This window comes from Hyaena hyaena, unplaced genomic scaffold (assembly GCF_003009895.1).
Source record: "Hyaena hyaena isolate Hyena2069 unplaced genomic scaffold, ASM300989v1 scaffold_68, whole genome shotgun sequence".
NCBI classification, from domain to species: Eukaryota; Metazoa; Chordata; class Mammalia; order Carnivora; family Hyaenidae; genus Hyaena; species Hyaena hyaena.
Window position 1 is genome coordinate 2210206 of NW_024080700.1, and position 21152 is coordinate 2231357.

The 21152-nt window shown below is 50.2% G+C and overlaps 1 protein-coding gene across 2 annotated transcripts in view; it reads right to left on the minus strand.

Annotated features, from left to right (window-relative positions):
* GNAO1 (G protein subunit alpha o1) overlaps positions 1-21152 on the minus strand; it is a 166541-nt gene that overhangs the window by 71218 nt on the left and 74171 nt on the right. For both annotated transcript variants that reach the window (XM_039232634.1, XM_039232635.1), the window contains exon 3: positions 10590-10731. In XM_039232634.1, the coding sequence (XP_039088565.1) occupies positions 10590-10731 (142 nt within the window). The remainder of the gene's footprint in view (positions 1-10589; positions 10732-21152) is intronic.

Below are 21152 nucleotides of genomic sequence, written 5' to 3' on the forward strand. Positions count from 1 at the left end.
ATAGGACCACAGGACCGGCATTGCCCTGTGAATTCATATTCTTATAAATCCTGTAGCTGTTCTTTAGGTAGCATGACTATATTGTGCTGCATTTGTGGCGGGTCCAAGATATTAACTGTTAAGCATATACATTTAAAATATACCACAATTTTGTGACCTTGACTTGGGAATTCTTTAGTTTTCAATATGCCAGAGACCTCAAAAAATGGCATAGGCCAGGCAGGCCTTTCTTAGCCATTCTCTGCGTCTTCTAAGGCTGGGAGGTCTCCTTGGTAGTTCACTTGCCCCCTTAAAACAACTTTGTTGGGTCCAAAGGACATATCCACTAGGACTCCTCTGCAAAGAGGAGGGTCACAGGTCCCCTATGGGGTGGCCAGGCAGAGACGGGAAGGGTGGTAATGAAAGGGCCTCCCAGATAGCCATGGGAAGGGCCATTAGTGGGGACCCACGTCAGTCTGGATGCCCTGCAATATTTATTTGGATAGTTGTAACATTCTTCCACTGTCAGAGCAGAGTGATTATGGGCTCACGGGGGAGGGGGATGTAAGCTAGTGTGACAGAGACACAGAGACAAGGAAAGGACATGCAAGTCCAAGGCATCATCGCCTGTGGCTTTCACTGACTGTTCACTGCGTTTTGTTACCGTGGGCTTTCCCACTGATGTTTCCTTTTCCTTTTCTTTCTTTTAAAGATCCCACTCCCCTTTCTATAGGCAACGAACATGTGAATGTGCAAAGACAGCAGTGGCCGGGCCTTAACATCCCTCCACTTAGAATGCCTCGGAGGGGATATTGGGGAGGCCAGATGGGGGCCAGGGCCGGCTGTGGCCTTGGCAACACCCGACAAGCCACAGAAGTTGGGGTGCTGGGGAAAGGTGGGGCTGAGGGCACCTGACTACTGTGCTCTCTCCGGGGAGCCCTGACCCAGGATCAGTTAGACTGAAATTCATCCCCAGGACCAGGAGTCACCTGCCACCAGCCATTCTCTTATCTCTGGTGCCCCTTGGGACATCAGCTTTCTGAGCCACCAAGGGTGCTGTAGACTGAATGTCTGTATCCTTGCCCCTCTGCAAATTCCTGTGAAATGCTATCAGGAGGAGGGTCCCTGAGAGGTGACCCTCACAGAAGGTGAGCCCACAGAGGGGAGAGCCCCCCTCATGGAAGTGAGCCAACAGGGCCCTCATCCCTCTGCCCTGTGAGGACACAATCAGAAGATGGCTGTCCAGGAGCCAGGAGATGGTCTGACCTGCTGATCCTGGACGTCCCAACCTCCAGGATGGTGAGAAACAAATTTCTGTTGTTTAAGTCTGTACTATTTTTGTTATATCAGCCCGAGGAGACTATGACAGTGGGAAAACAGAGGCAACAATGAGAGAAGAAACCAGGAGCCACCTCTGCCACCGCCTGGAAAGATAGTTCACCTTGGAGTCCCCATCCACCAGAGCATCCGCTGCCCCCCCCCCCCCCACCTTAGCACGCCCATCTTCATGTGCTGGTCTAATCCCGGCAGTCCACAGGCAGTGCCTGGTGCCAGCCCCAAACTGCCTTCCAGCCTGTGTGTCCCACTAGAGTGGCAAGAAAGGCCACAGTTTTGCTTCCTCCAGTTCCCTTACTGCCAGGCCAGTGGGGGTAAGAAGGTGGGCTGCTCTGCTCCTTCCACCTGCCTCGGACTCCTTGTGATGAGGTATGTCACCTGCCATCTTGGAACCAAGAGCACCCAGAAAGCCATGAGTGTCGACCCGGACCCTGACGCTGCGCAGCCTCATGCATGGCACTGGGCCTGCCTATCCAGGAAACAGTGGCTATTGCTATGGTGTAGGACGCTGTTGGCTGGGGGTTCTTTTCCTTGCAGCCAAATACGTGCTAACTTACACAGTGAAACGTGGAGTGACTTGCTCAAGGGAAAGCACTTGCCGTTGAAAGTTACAAGCGTGACTACCTGAAATCCAGTGCGCACAGTCCACCCCTAACTGTAAAGGCAATCTGCTGCTTCTTGAAGAACAAGCTCAGGGAGTGTGTTCATACCTGGCCTGGTGTCTCTGGATCAAGGGCCTCAGGGCAGGAAGAATGTGGGCTTTCTCCCAGGCAAATGGTTTTCCCAACAATGTAGTCCCAAAGGCAACTTCTTCAGATGCTCTGGAGCAGCAGATTGAGCCCAGCCTCCTATAAGATGGTCCTTCATCTCTGGGCCTGGACCACAGCCCCCGAAATTTCCAAGGGGAGGACCCAGAGACCCAGTGTCTCTATCAACCAGCCAAAAACCTGGTGTGTTCTCAACACTAGGCCTACTAAAACAGGGAATGACTTAGTATTTTGTCAAGATTCAGGAAACGGTTTTCAACATAGCCCTTAGTAATCACCAAAGCTCAGATGAGAAACCTTGTCTTCCCCCTCACCAATCCTTAAACACCAATCATGCAAGAAGTGGCTTGTTCAAGCCTGCTCTGGCTTTCCTACTGTTACCCCAGGATGGCTAAGGGACAACACGACAGAAACTAAGCAAAAGCAGTACTTCCCCTATGCGCTCAGGCCCCTGGCACATAGCTTTATTTACCTCCCATTCCCCTCTGCCCCGAAGGCCTGTCTCCCTGCTTCCCTTCATTTACCAGGCAGAAGCAACCTTTGAAAACTATAATAGCTGTCACTTTGCTTCAAGGCACACAATCCTAATGTTAATTAACCTCTCCTGAACACCTACTGTGTGCAAGGCCTTGTTCTAAGAGCGTGCACTTAGCGAATCATTTACTCTTCAGACAACCCGCTGATAGATCACTGTAATTATCTTCATCACCATTACCCACCTCAGGGCTCATAACGCTGCACTTTCATGAAAATAAAAAGCGCTCTCTATAGATGTGTCTGCCCTCCTTGCCTGTGCCACTTGGGGATAGGGACTGGGTATGATCCTACTTGCACGGACAAATAAATGAGGGAATGCTGGTGCTCCAGCCACCTTTGCTGTCAACATTGAGATTAAGAAGACATGAAAATAAGTGTGTTCTGTATCTTTCATTCCCTCCACGAATGTGTCTGTTCAGGGCAGGGGCTGTGTCTGTCTGGCTCACAGGCAAATCCCTAGCACCTAGCCCAGCCTTTGGGCTTGGGACACCTGCTGATGAATGGAATCACTTATGAGCTCAGCTGTCCACTGACCCCTGCCCTGCACTGAACACAGTGATGGGGGGAACATGCAGATGGACGAGCCTGGTGCTGCAGCCCTGGGCCAAGGTGTCAGCAGCGAGATGTGGAGCTCCTTACAGCCGGGCTTAAACAAGTTTAAGATCCACCTGGAGCCTGATGTGGCCTTAGGCCCCAGGGAGGGGGCTGACCCAGCTGCACTGAGTCTCGCAGAGCAGGAATGTCAGAGCGGCAATAGGTCTTAAAATCAAGAAGTCTGCCTTCTCATCTGAGGAACAGGATCTCTGCCCAGGCTTGGGAGCCTCCTGCCACCCTATGCACGGTCAGCCAGGAAGTGAGTGCTGGGTATGTGTTTGTGAAATGACTAACTGGTCAACAGAATGAAAGAAAATGAGGCCTCACGTTGGCTGGGTAATTTGAGGCAGACTGGTCAGATGGAAAGCAAAGTGAACCTTGATTCTGGAAACTTGAAGTTCTAGTCCTGGGTCTTCCACATCATCCCCTGAATAGGTGCCTTTCCTGTTTGGGCCAGATGGGGCCTATTTGCCCCATCTGCAAAATGGAGCAGTAGAATTAGATGGTCTTAAATGGAGGAGTTCACAGCTCTGTGGATCTGGGCGGGCAAAAGGTCAGAGCAGGATGGAGCCTGGGCTGGTGCAGACGGAGGGCCTGGTGTGCCATGTGTCACAGGTGCTCATGCTGCTGCCCAGCAGAAGCCTCTTCCCGGCCTCGGGCTTGGGCACTGGCACATGGAGGCCTTCATCTGTCGCCTCTCCCAGCCCCCATCAGACCTGACAACCACCAGTGAGCTTTCTCCAGGCCCCAGGGAACTCAGGCAGACACAGGCCAGAGAGCATCCTTGTTTTCGTCGTTTCAGAATTCAAGCAAACTACAGGGTGTACCATGGAGATGATGCCACAGTATTTCCCTGATTTAAAAAAAAAAAAAGATAGGGTTCTGAGCTCCACTGTGTGACTTAAATGTCAAAATTTCTTTTTACCAGAGGAGATCCGATGACATTCTGGAAACCAAGTGTGAAATTTGATTCTGCCTCCCCAAAGAGCTGCCATTATCTCGGGTTGGTGGGGGGCAGTTCTAATGAAGCCCCTAAGGTGGGACAGAAGCGCAGCAGGCAGCGATTCCGGCCAGCGCTGGTCTTTAGTCCTGTCTAGGTCAGTGACCCTGCACACTACCTGTGCCACTACCTGTGCCTCTGTTGCTAACACACAAAATGCAGATAAAACTGCACCCATTCCTCACTAGATGGTTATCAAGATAATCTATCAAGACTTTATTGATAATTTTAAACAAATAAATAACAAAAGAACAAGACTTTTGTGCTGAGAACTCTGTGTCAGGCACTCTCCTAAGCACTTGGCATGCATTATCTCACTTGATTGTACATCAGATGAAGGAAGAAGGTATTAGGATTATGCCCATTTTAAAGACAAAAACATTGAGTGTTGAGAAGGTTAAATATTTTACCCAGGGCCACAGAGCTGGTGGTACAGCTGGAATATGAAGATAGTATCCAACACTGTACTCACGACCTATACTCTGTCCTCAGGGAGTTTATAATTTAATGAGAGAACTCAGCACATGTACAAAAGGTGAACACATGAAAATGAGAATATTTTCAACTGAATAAAGCCTCCTCACAAGCTCAAGGCATTACTTCTTCCTACTGCCCCACGGGCTTACGGTGTACGTTACATATGTAAGTATACACGGAGATGCACATAAATGTTACGTACGTTTATATGTATGTGCATGTGGTAACATCTGTTAACACGGGCTTGTTGGTCCAAGTGAACCTTCTAATCCGGTAATTGTCATTTCCCCCATCCGTTCTTCCAAGGGGTCCGGGCCAGTTATGCCAGACAAGTTTCTCTGCTTTTGTGATGCAGATGTAGGCCCAAGGCTGAGTACCGAGGAAGCCTTGGGAGGAGGCAGCTCCAAAGGTTAAGACAATTTACATGATAATGAGCTGGGGGTGAGGAAGGAGGGAGGTCACGAGTGAGGGACGAAAAGGGAAGAAGGGGGAGAGACAAAGCAGGAGTGGAGGAGGAAGGGGAAGAAAAGGGGGGTAAGGAGAGACTGAGGGCGAGGAAGAAGAGAGAAGCCGAGGAACAGATGGAGGAAAGGGGGAGAGGAGGGGAAGAGAGGGAACCTCTTAGAGGCAGAGGAGGAGATGAAGGAGCCAGAAAAAAGGCGGGGGAGCGAGAAGGGGAAAGAGATCAAGAGAGGGAAAGCCTGTGGGGGGGGGGAGAGAGGGGTATCTGCAGAATTTGGGGGTACAGCAGCTCAAGAGAGAGAGTGGAGGTGGGGCAGACATGCGGAAGACAGAAAAGGATGTCTGAGAAGAGTGGCGGGAGTTGCCCTTTGGGCCCCTTTGCGTTTAGAGAGACTTTGGATAGAGATCAGTTTTGCTTGGTTGTGCTGCGCCTGTTGGAGTGGGTCTCTGCTCTGGACCTGAACCACACCAGTTACAGCTTCAATAGGGTTACCAGCTAGATTAAATGTGCACATATATCGCCTGCATGACCTTGGCCAAGTCACTGAGCCTCTAATTTTTTTTCACTTGCAAAGTAAGGATAACCATAGCACCCCCTGCACAGGTAGCTGTGGGATTAGGTGATGAATATAAATCCTGTAAACTGGGCCCTGGAATTTACAGATTGGAAGCTACTATTATCAGCATGTTTAGTTCCTAAAGCCTCAGTTCTCTGATCTATCTACTTGCTGATCACTCCCGCTGGGTAGCAGGTAGTGGGTAGCCCACGAGATTGCAAGGAGACTTAACACCAGCCCAGCCCCACCTGCCGCTTTGCTGCCAAGATTTTGCCTTGTTCCTGGTCAGCTAGTGCCCCAGGAGCCTTCTCAATCCCAGGCCCCCTTCTTCCCCTCATCACCACACACCCTTCTGCTGCCCTTCCTTTCCACCCCCATGGAGACCTCCCACCCCAGCCTGCCTCCCCCGCCCTCTTCCTCCCACCCCCACACAAGCCATAGTTTCCTTAAAAACTCACTTTCATCCCTTCCTGACTCAAAATCTATCAAGGGCTGCCTGCTGCCAATAAGATAAAATCCAAACTCCTCGGTGCACCTTCCAAGGCCTCCTGCATCTGGACCTAACTGCACCTTCTAACTCTCCCACACCTTGTGGTATCCTAACCTCTGTTCTGGCCACTGGCCTCCCCCGTCCATCAGATCTGTTTTGGTCGGTATCAACCCACTGCCTTTACTCTTGTTCTTCCTGCTGCTTCAAGTCCCTTTCCTTACCCACATAAGTCCCTGTCAAGCCACACCCCTGCTTCAAGGTCTGGGCCACCCTCTCTTCCCTGAGAGGCTCTCCCTGACATCCCACACTTCATGATGGCCCAGCCATTCAGCTTGTGAACCCTGTCTTCCCAACGAGATCAATTCCTTAAAGGTTCTGTCTACATGCCTCCGAATCCTTTAGCACAAAGCCTACCCATACTACATGCCCAGTCAACATCTGTTCATTCAGTGATGAATTACAGGTACTTCTCTTTTTTCTCTGACAGCTGAGAAAGTTAGAAATATCATTCTACTCAAGGGATTGTTTTGAAGACCTACAATATTCTGAGCACTGTGCATGTTTGTTTGGGTGAGGAGGGGACCGAAAGATGAATGACACAAGTCTTGTGCAGAAGGACCTGAAATTATGATGGATTTCTTATTCTAGGCCCTCCTCATGGGCTTTATGAGTTCCAGAGCCCCCTGAAATGACATGCACTATTTCCCAGATGTGTGCATGGGACAGAGAAGAAGGCTCACTGCTTTCATTAGCTGCTCAAATGGGTTTTTAACACCCTAGAGAGCAAGGGTCGTGGCTCTAAGGAAACAGTAGCACAACCAATTTTCATACTAGTGGATGAGTAAATGCTCAATGGAGAGAAAGCCTTGAGCTGAGTTTCACTGTCAAGGGGAAGGAAGAGAAAGCTTTCTTAGAAGAGAAGGGAGCTAAGCTGGTTCTCGCTCAACAGGAGGAATTCCAGAAGGAAGAGAAGGGGAGAAGGGCACTGGGAGCAGAGGGTATGGCCTAAGACAAGGCCTAGAAGCATGGGAGCATGTGGTATCTTTGGGGAGGGCATCTGTGGTCTGGTGTGGCTGGGGCATGGGGCGTAGAAGCCCCAGACTGATGTAGGGGATCGCTGCTGCTTGCCCCAGGGAGAGGTTCTTTCGGGAGTGGGCTCATGCAGTCATATGGCCCGAGGTGTAGCCCCACAACAGAGAGGCTGAAAGAGAAACCAGTCACTCCTCCCTCCACTGGGGTGGCCAGGGCAGGTGGTGAACCAGCTGCCAAGAGAAGTCAGGGACACCTGTCCTAATGAGGTACAGCAAGGAAGCTTCTAGATGCTTCTTTGTATGGAGAGTGCAAAGCATGGAGAGTGCAAAGCTGGCTGGCCCAAGGAAGCTCTGGATGTGGGGCTGTCTTCCTCCAGATAATCCCAGATGGGTTGGGGGAGGAGGGCCGAGGTGGGGAAGGCAAGAGACGGAAGGAGGTCCTTAGAGGCCAAAACACAAATCTGGGTCTGTTCTGCATTGGGCAGTCCTCACAATTTCCAAACAGCAGATCCTCCAGGTGGGCAGCCCCTGGGGTCCTGAGAGGGGAAAGAGATTGGAGACCCAGCATCTGGGGTCAGGGCGTCTGGGCACCACCAACTGGCTGGCTGTAGGTAGACCTGACTGGAAGATTCCAATACCCCAGGGCCCTGCCGCTGGTGCAGTTCAGGCTTTCTCTCTTCCAACATGCCAGGCTCACTCGCTTCCAACATGCCAGGCTCACTCGTCTGTCAGGACCTTCATGCTTGTTTGGAGACTTTGTCCCCTTCTGCTCCCATGGCTGGCTCCTTCTCCTAGCCAAGTGTCATCACAAATGTCCCTTCCAGGTCCAGGGGAAACTTTGTCCGAAGTAGCTGCCCCCACACCCCCACTCAGATTACTGTAGGGGAACCCCTGCACTCAGCTTCCCAGACTGCAAATCCAGGCCAGCATGCTTCCAGAAAACATCTTCTCCAGCTGCCTGGCTCACTTTGGCCTGAATCTTGGGTCAGCTTTCTTTTCTGCCCCTCACAGGTGAAATAACAAAGGGAGGAGGTGCCCACAGGCCTGGAGGCCTTTGTCAGCCAGGAGGATTGTGCCCAAGGAGCCCGAGCTGCCCTAGGGAGGGGCCAGGCACCTGCCATGGTGCCACCTGCTGTAACAGGACTGGGCTCCGACCCTACCGTGTCCAGTGGACTCTCCAGGGCATCCCCCACTCTGTTCCTGCTCTCCCTGTGCATTGCACCTTCCCTGCCCTCCTCCGTGAGGACTGTCTTGTCTTGCATCACAGAGGCGACAAGGCCCCAGAGTTCCCGGCGTAGACCTTGATGAATCATATTCCTACCAATTCCCAAGCAATCACCTCTCTGTTCAGGTTAATAAAATGGAGACCAAAAAAATCCCACAGGAAGAAGTAGTGCTTTCCAAACTGAAGGAGAAAAGCATTCCCAAATCATAATGACTTTTCTGGGTTTTAATCAGAGGAGGGGAGACTTGGAGAAGGAAATGCTGGCTGGGAGGTGGGCATGGGAGTGAACGTGCATACCCCTGGGTGATCTCACAGGCTGTGTGTGTGGGCGCGTGTGAGCGTGGAGGGCGTGTGCCGGGACACACGTGCCTTCTGTCGTGTAGCGGTCGTCTGGTTAACGGAGATTCAGGCACCTTGCTCTCTCTTTGGCCAAAAGGCCTGTGGCCTGTCCTTGCCTAAAGATCACAGTCGGCCTTTCCTGCTCTGGGCTTTAATGCCTGAGTTAATGAAAATGAGTTAACATATATAACATGCTTAGCACAGCCCCTGGCAACTAGGAGGTGCTCTCCATTACCTCTGTGTAATAAGCGAGAGCTCTCCATTACCACTGTGGCCAGTGTTACCAAAATGGATAGAGCCCAGTTGCCATGTTGGCTAATTCTGACGCTCTGAGTAGATGCCAGCCGGCTGTTTGGTTTCTTGGGGCACCGCCCCCTCTGTGCTCATTCCTGAATCCCTGGCGGCCAGCACAGTGCCCCACTGTCTGCAAGTCGTCAGTTAATGCTTCATGGAAGTAAGACTGAAGAGCTAACTAGCAGTGCGCTCTTTCCACAGGCCCCAGCTCTATGACTGAAAGCAAAGCCAGTTCCCCAGGCGGGGGGTGCTTCCTCTGCATAACCACTGCTGGACTTGGCCCCCCAGAGGAGTAGGGGGCCCACGTCAGGCTTCCCTGTCCCAGGCTGGCCTCCAACACGCCCTGGGTCACCAAATACCCCCGTGGAGGAAGAGCGAGTACCTGAGCTGGGATGACTCTGCCCCACGGAACTAGAAGTTTATGCATGATTTATTGAATTTTACATGTAAAGCTGTCGGCCACAGACTCCTTACCAGACAAGGACAGTTTTTGTCTGTGAGGGAGATGATTTTTAGCGAAGAGGATATGTACAGAGCATACTGCTGAATCCCACAGTAATCAGAAATTAATTCTCTCCATCCAGAGGCTCCAGCACAGGGCCCAGGTGCTCAAAGACCTCCCCGCCTGCTCCTCTCCTCCACCCTCCAGGACACAGGGAAAGGATTGCTGGGATCCACAATCCCACCACAGCACAAAGAGCCACTCCTGGACAGAATTCTCTAAGGCTGTTTTCCTTCTTTCCCTTCCCCTCTTTTATTTAGCTTTGCCAAGTGTAGCTGTATATGGTTCAGTCTTAAAGTTCATGCAAATGTTTGCAAATAAGAGGCTTTTATGCACGTATTCCAGTCACCATTTATCAGACACCTGGAAAGTCAATGAAAACAGTCCCTTGTATGTAAGCACTGAATCACTAAACTGTACACCTGAAACTAATAGTGCAGTGTATGTTAACTAAAAAGTTCAGGAAAAAAAAAAAACAATCCCTATTTCAGGATGTCAACTTCCTACAGGAAGGAGAGTCCCTTAGCTCCTCAGACTCACCTGGAAGAGTAAGGTGTGAAGGAGGAAAGAGAGGCAATTCGAATGGCTGCCCCCCACTCCGAGAAGGCAAGCACAGTGCTCCTAAGGAGGCGAGACGGCGCTCAGGTCGCGATTGTGTGGTCTGAGAAATGCTTTATTTGTTCAAGTTCATTGCCCAAGGGCAAGTACTTATACTATGTGTGTGTTGTAGGAGGTCCAGTTTAGGACAGTCACCAACCCTTTGTCATGTGCAAAGTAAACAAATTCTGTGACTGCCATCTTTGCCGGCGACTTTGGGAGGTGTGCCCATCACCCAGGCCCCCGTTTGCCTGCATTTGCTAGGCTGGCTGACACACTGGCTCAGGCTGGTGACTAGCTTTCTCTATCACACACAGCAGTCTCTTCCTGTGCCTGGGAGGCAGCCGATGTTGTAAAGTGCACGCGCCCCCTCCCTGCAGGGGCCGTGGGCCCAGTGGCCTACCTTTCTCTCCTTGTCACCATATTCGATGCCCAAAGTGTCCATGGCCCGGACGATGGCTGCCAGGGACTGGATGGTGTTGCTATAGACAACAGGCTTGTACTGTTTCACGTCTTCTCCAGAGAAGCCATCTTCATGGATGATCCTGGAGAGAAACCACACAAGCCACATCTGATGAGTGCATTGTCCTCGCTCGGCATCAAGAACACCAGGCACATAAAGCCCCCTGGAGGCCAGCCTCCTGGCTTAGCTGGCCGAGGACTGGGTCCAATCCGAATGGTGAATTCCTGAACTGCTGCATCAGTACCATAAAATCTGAAGGAAAAGCCTACCCGAATTACTGAAATTAAGGTGAAATAGAGTAGTGGCAAAAAGGAATGCAGTGTCTTTACACTTCCTATTTATAGTGAAAGAAATAGTAGCTGACAAAGTGCTGATAATACTGGAAAAGTGCTTAGAACAGGAGGGGCACACACAAAGAACTCAATAAATGTTAGCTATTAGTATTTTTAGGCAAAGCTCAGGGTCTTCACTTAATTTTCCACTTATAAGTACATTGACAATGGGGCATCTGGGTGGCTGGGTCGGTTAAGCGTCCGACTTCAGCTCAGGTCATGATCTCACGGTTCGTGAGTCTGAGCCCCGTGTCAGGCTCTGTGCTGACAGCTCAGAGCCTGGAGCCTGCTTCGGATTCTCTGTCTCCCTCTCTCTCTGCCCCTCCCCTGCTCGTGCTCCATCTCTTTCTCTCAAAAATAAATAAATATTTTTAAAAAATAAAAAATAAAAGAAGTCCATTGACGAAGACCCCGGCAAGAAGCCTGCAAATGAAGTTTTTCTTCCGCAGAGAACTCACAGTGGTTGAAGGAAAGAGGACTCACTTAAATGAACCATCGTCATCTGTGACACAGGAAAACCAACAGAAAGAGGGTGCCTCCTCTTCCATGCTTGGCTGGGATTGGACTACCATGTCACCCTTATTCTGGTGGTTCTGAATAGTGACATGGAGGACACAAAGGTGACATCACAGTTCTCAGAGGCCACGTGACACTCTCTGCTCTCCTGTTCTCAGGTTCCTCTGAGGTCAAGGTTAAGGCTAGACATGCCCTAATGACCCTTCTCCCTGCAGATAGCAGCTGCTCAGTATGTGCTCACTGCTGACGAGGTTCCCGGTAAGGGAAGAAGTGGGGAAGAGGAGATGAAACCAAAACTTTGCAAGAGCTCTCTCATAGCTCCTCCCCGAAGAAAATAGTGTAAACTCTTCTCTGGTCACATTTCCCAGGTCACAATTGAATGCTACTGATGGTATGTACCTACATCAACATGAGAGCTGAGACCTCCACATCACCACGGCACCTTTCTGTTCCTTCATTACCTTCAGTACAGAAGAAAATCGCTAACAATTCTTTTTTTAAAAAAAACAGTTTTACTGAGATATAATTCACACACCATTCAATCCACCCATTTAAAGTGTGCAAGTCAACGTTTTTTGGTATATTTGCATGGTTGAGCAATGATCACTACAATCTAATTTTTGTCCCCCACAAAAAGATACTCTATTAGTACCTATTAGTATTTGCCCCCCACCTCCCACCTCACAGTAAGCAATCACTAATCTGCATTCTGTTTCTATAGATTTGCCTATTCTGGACATATCATATAAATTCTGGACATATCATATATATGGAATCATATAATACGTGGTCTTTTGTGATGAGTTTCCTTCATTTGGGATAATGTTTTCAAGATTCATCATGGTATAGCATTTTTCAGTACTTCTTTTTCTTTTTCCTTTTTTTTTAAGTAGGCTTCACACTCAGTGTGGAGCCCACCGCAGGACTTGAACTCACGACCCTGAGATCAAGAAGTGAGCTGAGATTAAGAGTAAGATGTTCAACTGACTGAGCCACCCAGGCATCTGGGGGCTTCATTTCTTTATATTGCCCAATTATATTCCATTGCATGGATACATCACATTTTATTTATCCATCCATCACTTGACGGACACTAACAGTTCCTGTTGTAAACCGACTTGATACTGGGTTGTGAGTCTCTATCCTGGGTTTCCCTAAGAGGCTGATCAGAATGACCCTTGTGACTTTTCATGGACTTTTATTAACCCTAAATCCATTTCTGGACAAGCGTCTGGAGGGACTGTACACCCAGTCTGGATCATTGAAGCACCACAGAGCGATCTTAAAGGAAATTGCCAGTTCCCACTGCAAACAAGCAGACAATTGGACAGAATACACGAAACAAGTAGTTTCAGACACTGGAGAATAAGTAGCACAGGACTGTGATCCAGGAGGCAGGGGAAACAAGTATGGTGAACCCATAACTGCCTTGGCTTTCCACCTGGAGGCATTCACCACCTCTTTGCGCAGGGACAGAGAAGCCAGAAGAGCACAGCGGTCTTCCTGAGTTGATGAGACAATGATCAAGTTCAGGAAGACTGAGGTGGCTGGAATCTGAGGCGCAGACTACCAGGAAGAGAAATCCATAGAGAGGGATGAAGCTCTAGATAGATGAATAGGGGTCTCCCGAGTCTTTGGCTGAAGAGGGAGAGATTGCAAGGGCTCAGCAAGGAATAGGCATTAGGGAGCTTATAAGGTGAACACTTCCCAAAGCTCACTCAAGGCTGGGAGACGTGGGAGTTCTGACCAGGCAGAGTGGAGAGTCCTTGTTGAACAGCAAGCTAGCTGCTGTCACTCAGCAGAGACCCTAGAAGGCTAGTGCCATAGCAGTAGGTCCAAACCAGCTCTGGAGTAAAAGCTACTTCAGACCCGCCCTGACACAGCTTAAAAACTAGCCCCCCAAAAATCAAGCTGACCCACGAGTAACTTAATTTCCTGATAGAATAAAGTCCAACATTCTTTAAATCAGGACAACAACGTCGGACACTTAACAATATAATCTTTTTAATGTCCAGCACCCAATACAAAATTCCTGGCTATGCAAAGAAGCAAAGTGTGATGCACAACCAGGAAAAAAATCAATCATAGGAGCAGTCTCCAAGGTGACAGAGGTGATGGAATTAACAATGACTTTAAAAACACCTACATAAAATATTTTCGAGAAATTAAAGGAAAACATGAACATAATGAGTGGAGAAATGGAAGATATGAAACAGAACAGCATGGAACGTCTAGAGGTGGAAATATAATATTTGAGATAAAAATTTCACAGTATGCAATTAGCTCATAGTGGCCTCGAACAATCAGCGATGGAAACTATCCAAACTGAAGCAAAGAGAGGAAAAAGGCTAAAAAAAAACCCCCAAACAAGCCTGTATTGTGTTATTTGTAACATATGGAAAAGTAAACTTATGCAGCAACAGCACAAAGGACAGGAGGGATAAAATGGAGACGCACTGTTGAGAAATTCTTATACATTATGCACATAAAAATAAAGATGGTAAGTTAGGACACATGTTGTAAACTTTAGGACAACTAGAAAGCTGTATAGAAAGGCCAGCTGTTACCGAGGCTCCATGACCAGACTCTCCTCAGAGGGTGGGACGTGCTGGGTGACCTGAGAGGTGCAGCTGGGGTTTGCCAGTCCCCGGGACACTGTCTCTGAAGTCAGTGTGGCAAGTTTCTCATGCTTCATCTTGGACCAGCAGGCCTTCCCACTCTCCTGGGAATACTCTCTAGACCCTTGGCTGCCTTTGGGATTTCCTCACACTAGGAGCTACCATTTTCCACACCCATGAGTACCAGTCCTTATGCCCCCTAATAAGGCAGGAAGTAGGTTTTTTCTTCTATCTGTTTGACAAAGATGAAGGGAGCCTGAGACAGATTAAGTAACTGGCCTAACGTCTTCTCAGCCCAGGAGTGGAGTCCAGATCTGCCAGGGCACTCTCCTACCACACACCTCAGTCCTCCAGCTGGACTGGGCCGAAAACTGCCGCGAAGGTCTCAGCCTGGAGCCTGGGGTGGCCCGAGACAAAGAAGCTTCGCAAAGGGTTTGCAGAAATGAGGCCATGCTGGGAAAAGCTGCTCCAGTCACGATCCTGAGTTCCATAACTTGTACAAACTGGCTTCTGTTAGCTTAAAGTTGGGCTTCCTGTCTCAGGGCAGGATTTTATATTGCCCTCTACCTTCCACGTAGTAAGTGCTAACACTAGAAAAGTTGCGCCATATAAAATAACACCAAAAAAAAAAAAACATTATCAGTAATCCCACCACTCAGGGAAAGACGCTGAAGTTTTTGGTGTCCACCCTTCATCTTCTCCACCCATCCTCCCCACCCCAGCATTGATTGGAGTTATGTGTCCTTACAAGTAGCATTTAAGGCCCCTTTATTTTCTATCTCCTCATCTCATTCCAGAGACGCAGAACAGTGGTTAGTCTAAGGAGTCAGACAGGTGAGAGGACACCAGCTCTATCCCTGATGAACTGGTTGTCACTGGTAAAGGACTTCACCCCTCAGGTCTTGGGTTTCTCATCTTCAAGGAGCTGTTGTGAGGAATAAATGGGAAGTGCTAAACATATATAAGTATATAATAACTGGTAGCTATTAGTAATACATATCCTCATTCTACAGTCAAAATCCCCCAAACAGAATTTTCCTTTGTCAGAGGTATAAAAGTAACAATAGCAGTTGCTGTTTGAGGGTTTACTCTCTGTGTGAAGGGCTTCACATGTTCCCTCTCATTTAATCTCCAAAATAATCCTGGGATATTAAAAACTGTCATCACCTCTTTACAGATGAGAAAGAGAGATGGAACCACTTACCTGAGGTCACACAGCCAGGAGGTGTCAAAGTGGCATTCGACACCCTCCTTGTGACCCCCAGGCAGACACACAGAGGCAGAGATGCTGCTTCTGCCCTGGATCCCTGGATCCAGGTTCCAGGAGGGTCCAGAGGTTTCACATACATAGTGAGTATCAGAACACATCCTATATCATCCCAAGGAGTGTGGGGCAAGGAAAGGAGGAATCTGGTCAGGGGCTGGAGAGGCAGCCTAGGGGAGTCTGAGGTCTGAGTTCTGGAGGAGGGTTTGGAAAGCAGGAGTGAGGCTGCATGAGACACCTTAGCAATAGTCAGTGGCATCCCTCGCATCATACTGCAATAGTCCTATAAACTGATCTTCATCCAAGTGCAGAATCAAGTCCCAGAGACATCAATCATTTGAGCCACTGGATCAAGCCATGCCTGAAGCTAACCCTATCTCTACACTTTTGAGTGACAGGGGCCAAAGAACTCTCTCTTATTTTTGCCTAAGCTAATTTGGCTTGGGTTTCTGTCACTTGTAACTAATAGAATCATGACTAAAACATGTTTTGCACCTTGATAATAACAATAATCAGAGATCATCTCCTAGTAAACTTGTTTATTAACTTTCTGTCTTTAACACCAGCCTGTCAGCCCCTGAAGGCCAGGTACCACATCTCGTCTGTCTCAGTTCCTCTTCTCCATATTATTTGGCACAGGACTGCGCTCTGGGCAGTACTCAGAGAAAGTGGGACATAACTATGGGAGTCTGGAGTAGACAGAGGTATAAGATCTCCCCCTCTCGAAGGAGCTAACTAAAGGGGGCAGGTGTGTGTGTGTGTGTGTGTGTGTGTGTGTGTGTGTGTGTGCACGCGCTAGGGTGGGAATCCACCAGGTCTCCTATGCCTGCAGAGTCAGGGTAGCAAAGGGAAGCCAAGCTAGATGCTTCAAACTCAGGGACTCTGAGGGGTGGACCAAGCTCCCAACCCAGAAGAAATGGGGAGCCGGCAAGGGCTGACACTGCAGCCCTGAGTGTTTCATTTTGGACAGGGGCCACCAGTCAAGACTCTGGAAACCTGGCAACACAGCTGAGGGAGGCGATCTCAAGTGCAGATGGGGGGAGGGTGGCACCCGAACCCACCCAAACAGGTCTGAGCTTTCTGGGAGGAGGCAAACAAGGAGGGACCCTCGGCCTCCCCTGCCTCAGCTCCTCCTCCTTACTGCCTTAGGGACCTTGCAGGAGGCCTGGACCTGGGCTCTCTTTGTTCTCTGCTTCCCCTCTCTGCGCAGGACCACACTCAGCTGCAGTGAGTCTCCCTGGGCACAGAGGCCTTATATGGTCACAGAAGCACAGGCTCAGGAGCTGGGAAGGACCCTGGAGGATCATCTGGCCCGGCAGCCACTCTCCTTCTCTGAATCACAGATGCCTCTGAGATTGTGGCAAATGCCCCATGCACACAGTGTTACCCCCATTTCTGGAGGTTCAGGAACTCAGGGGCCCTAAGCTGCTGGAACACGATTTTTCACACCATCTGCAGGCTGGATCAAATGCTCCTCCGCTCCCCTTTCTCAGCACCCTCTCCCCTGCACTGGAACTGTCTCTCTATCCTCCGCTATAGTCCCTTCAGGGATCTAGATTTAAGGGGGTGCTATGGGAGCCAGCCTCAAGCTGTGGGGCTGGGCAATCTCTTTAACAGCCCACTGCTACAGCTCTGCAGCCTTCCACGGAGACGGACCTGGTAACGCTAACTCTCCTCACCAGTCGTGGTATGTAAGGCCAAGAGCCGGGCATCGAAAGCACTCAGTGGGCCCCAGTTATTATTGTTGTTGTATCTGGTGAGCAGGGCAGGGGGTGCCGTTGGCTGGCTGTGCCATGTCTGTCCTCTTTGGAAAAGGATGTGACCCGGGGCCACAGGGCAGGGAGGCCAGCAAGCCAGGCAAACCACAGAAGGGAAGGCAGAGCAGGGAGGGGGCCGCTCTTGGCACTTGAACAGAGCATCTTCCCGTTTCCTAGCGAACATCCCAGGGGCAGCAGTGGGCTGAAAAGCTGGACGTTCTGACTTGGGTGCTGCCTTGTGCTGTCACACCATGTGTTTCTGATCACAGCTGGAGATCCACACGCTGACTGTCCAGGTTAGTCAGCGCTGGGCGCCTCACTGGGGTGAACTTGAGAACGACCGTTCTCAAGCCTCAGGGAGATCTGATCAGCAACGGGGCCATGTCCTGGAGCCACCCCTCTGCCAAGCACTGGTGGGAAAGGGGAGCCCTGGATTCACAGCACACATTTTCAATCCTACAGTGAACGGTGAGATGCCAGTGATTTAATGGCTCGCACACCAGCAATTAGGGGCCCCACAGAACCCATCGGAGAGCCTGGGGCCTGAACGGGACTGTTACGTGAAAACACCAGTCAGAGTACAGTGTGTGTCCTGCACAGCCATTTTTCTAAAACTACATTTGTGTGTGATGGCGTTGGTAGGAGGAAGGGGTGTGGAGGGAGAAGGGAGAAGGAAGAAGGGGAGAATGCTTAACAAAATATCATCAATAATCACTTTTGGGTGGTGGCATGCATTGATTTTTTTTTTTTTATTCTATTTGTGTTTGCTTTGTCTCATTAAAAAAATGTGCGTTTGGTATTTTTAGAACAACACATCATTTTCAGTGGGACACAGACACTGTGTTTAGCAGGGGGGCCCTTAGGAGAGAGGACTGGAGTAAAAAAGGGGTAGAATCACTAATGGATAGGAAGTGCCTGACATGTTTCACTTGGGTTCAGCCTGACGCAAGATCTTAACAGACTTTGAAGCTGTGAGGCCTGGTCCCTGCCTCCCTGGGGCTCTCCTTCTGGAAGATAAGGCAAGTGTTAAGAACACCAATGTGTAGGGGCACCTGGGTGGCTCAGTCAGCTAAGCGTCCAACTTCGGCTCAGGTCATGATTTCATGATTCATGGGCTCGAGCCCCACCTTGGGCTCTGTGCTGACAGCTCAGAGCCTGGAGCCTGTCTTTGGATTCTGTGTCTACCTCTCTCTCCGACCCTCCCCTGCTCATGCTGTCTCTCTCTCTCTCTCAGAAATTAAAAAAAAAAAAAAAAAAAAGAACACTAAGGCTAATGGTATAAAGTGTTATCTGCCAAGGGCCAACTGAAGGGTTTGTGTGTCAGACATTTTGGCCACCTCCCAATAGACATTCCCTTACCACCAAGGTGAGTTCCTTTCCCTGCCTCCCTTGTAGCTAAGAGTGACCATGTGACCCCATTCAAGTAAGTTGAAGGGGGTTTAGCTAGAAATGTCTCTTAGAAATGGTTTTCCTTCTGGTCCAAAGAGAGAGGGTTTTTTTTTGTTTTTGATTTTTTGAGCATATATTTATTATTGAGAGACAGAACGTGAGTGGAGGAGGGGCAGAGAGAGAGAGGAAGGCACAGAATCCGAAGCAGGCTCGAGGCTCCGAGCGGTCAGCACAGAGCTTGATGTGGGGCTCAAACCCAGGAACCGTGAGATCATGACCTGAGCTAAAGTTGGATGCTTAACCCACTGAGCCACCCAGGCGCCCCTCCCCCCACCAAGAGAGAGGTTTTTGAGGGCAGCTCTCCTGCCTCCCTAGTGTACTACTTCCCCGACCCTGGCTGTCCCTCCACCCGCCACACCCTGGCTTCCTGCCTTTGTATGTAGTTGTGTGAGAAAGTACAAACTGGTACCATGGTGGCCATCTTGTGACCATGAGGTTAAATGCCACCACTCTGAGGATGGGAGGTCACAGGGGCTTAGACGGTTCCCAGTGATGCCCACTGACTGCCAGATCAACCCCGGGGCCATCTGATAACAAAAGTAGATGGTGCTCCTCCCAGGATGCCCTCTGCCCAGGATAGGGAAACGGTCCTTCCTGGAACCGACATAGAAAAAGTCATTTTCCAGGTGGGAAACTGTAACGTAGAGAGAAGACTTGCTACAGGCATACGGTTAGCTAGTGGCGGAGTAGGGACAAAATGCCCAGAGGCCTTTCTGTTGTGCCACAGGCCTCTGACTTCCCCTAGTGCTGCCCCGAGGCAGGGGAGCTGAGGGGTCATACCCGGTGAGAAAAACATCTATCGTTTGCAAAACAGAAAGGCTTGTTTTCCCTTCGTCTTTAAATCTCTAGTTCCCATAATTTGGAGGCTCCTTTGAGGGTGTTCTGTAAGCATCCTTGGGCATTCACTCATTCACTCATTCCCTAATTCACTTCTCATGTACTTTTCTGGTACCTCCTGTATACCAGGCACTGTGGCGGGTGCTGGGGAGACAAACATGAACTGACAGACACAGTTCCTGCCCTCATGGAGCCTGAATTCTATTGCAGAAGGCAGATATTGAATAAGTAATTTCACAAATGATTAACTAAATTATAACTGGAGTCAGCACAACCAGGAATTAAAAAACCCCCGGAAAGAGATCCTAGAGGACGACCTCCAGCATGGGCTCAGGGAGCAGCACGGAGAGTCGGGCACAGATAGGGACGGACACAGGCCTCCACACAGGGGGACGGCCCGCGCCAAGCTGGTACTCCGGAGAGCCACTTCTCTGCATGGTCCTCTGTGTGTCTTCCGGAGGCCCAGGCAGGCACAGGGACGGGGTGGGGAATGTCCCAAAGGAACAGAAGGCACTTCCTGGGCTGGCAGGTGGGACTGGAAGCCAGAGATCCCAGTCAGGAGGGCTGCTCTGGATGTGGCGCTGGCGGAGGCCTGATGCTTCCTCCCGAGGGAGGGCTCCACCCAACCTCCTGGAAAAAGTAGAAACCATAAGCCAAGCCGATGTGGGAAATGTCACAAACACCGGCCAGGCTAAGGGTGCTGGCGGGAACAGCAGAGCAGCGTGAGGCGGGCACAGCCGCCGGGGGGCACCCCAGGGAACAGGCAGAGGGGGGCGCTGCTGAAGGCCCTACTCTTCTTTCCCCTTTGGTGCTTCCACCGACAGTCAGATTTACTTCCACTTGACAAAGTATCGAAGTGTCGTGCCCAGGGGGGTTTGACCTGTAGGAAAGACCCTGGCTCCTGATTCTGTGATGCCACCAAGAGTGAGGTCGGCAGAGCAGTAAACAGTGGTCCAGAAGGTACCGTGTGGGTGGGGCCGGGGGCTGGGTGGGAGGCGGGCATTTCCAGGACCTGCAGCAGCCCCCATTCCTGCGTGGACACCCTCCCTCCCTCCCTCCCTTCCTTCTCTCCTTCTGCAATATCTAATGAGCACCCATTAGGAGCTGGACACACCCTGACTGTCCTAGTCACTAACAGTATGGACTGTGGGCAGGTTCCCAATCTTTGTGGGCCCAGATCTCTTCTCTGTAAATGGGGATAATGACTCTGTCCCTCATAGGCTGTCAAAAGCAGTATTAAAGAACATGTGGGGAGGACATGGCACACAGTCAGGCCCATTAGTTGCCAGTTGCCGATATTATTTAAAAGTCACAGACCGACTGGTGCTAAAGCAGGGCTAAGCCTCTAGTCTTCTCTCACGGGACATGGGCCCCCCTCCTACCCAGTGTAGCAGGGTCTTGACCAGAGGGTACTCATGCTACATGTAGGGCTAAGGTACAACTGAACACAGAGGTAAGATGTGTGTGTTTTACAAAGTAATTATTCTGAGACCCTCATTTCTGGTTTCCCAGAGTTCTGGGAGAGCGGAGTCACTGGGACCCAGAGGCCCTGATGGGAGGTCAGAAGCTTTGCTCTTGTCTAAGCATAAAGGGTGCTTCCTTGATTGTCTCCTGAAGGTGACTGCTTCCTCTTCCGCACCTGCTCATCCACACAACTGACTACTACAAGTCAGGTGCCGTTTGTACAGCACCCGGCAGACACTGGTGAGCAGGACAGACATAGCCCTTGA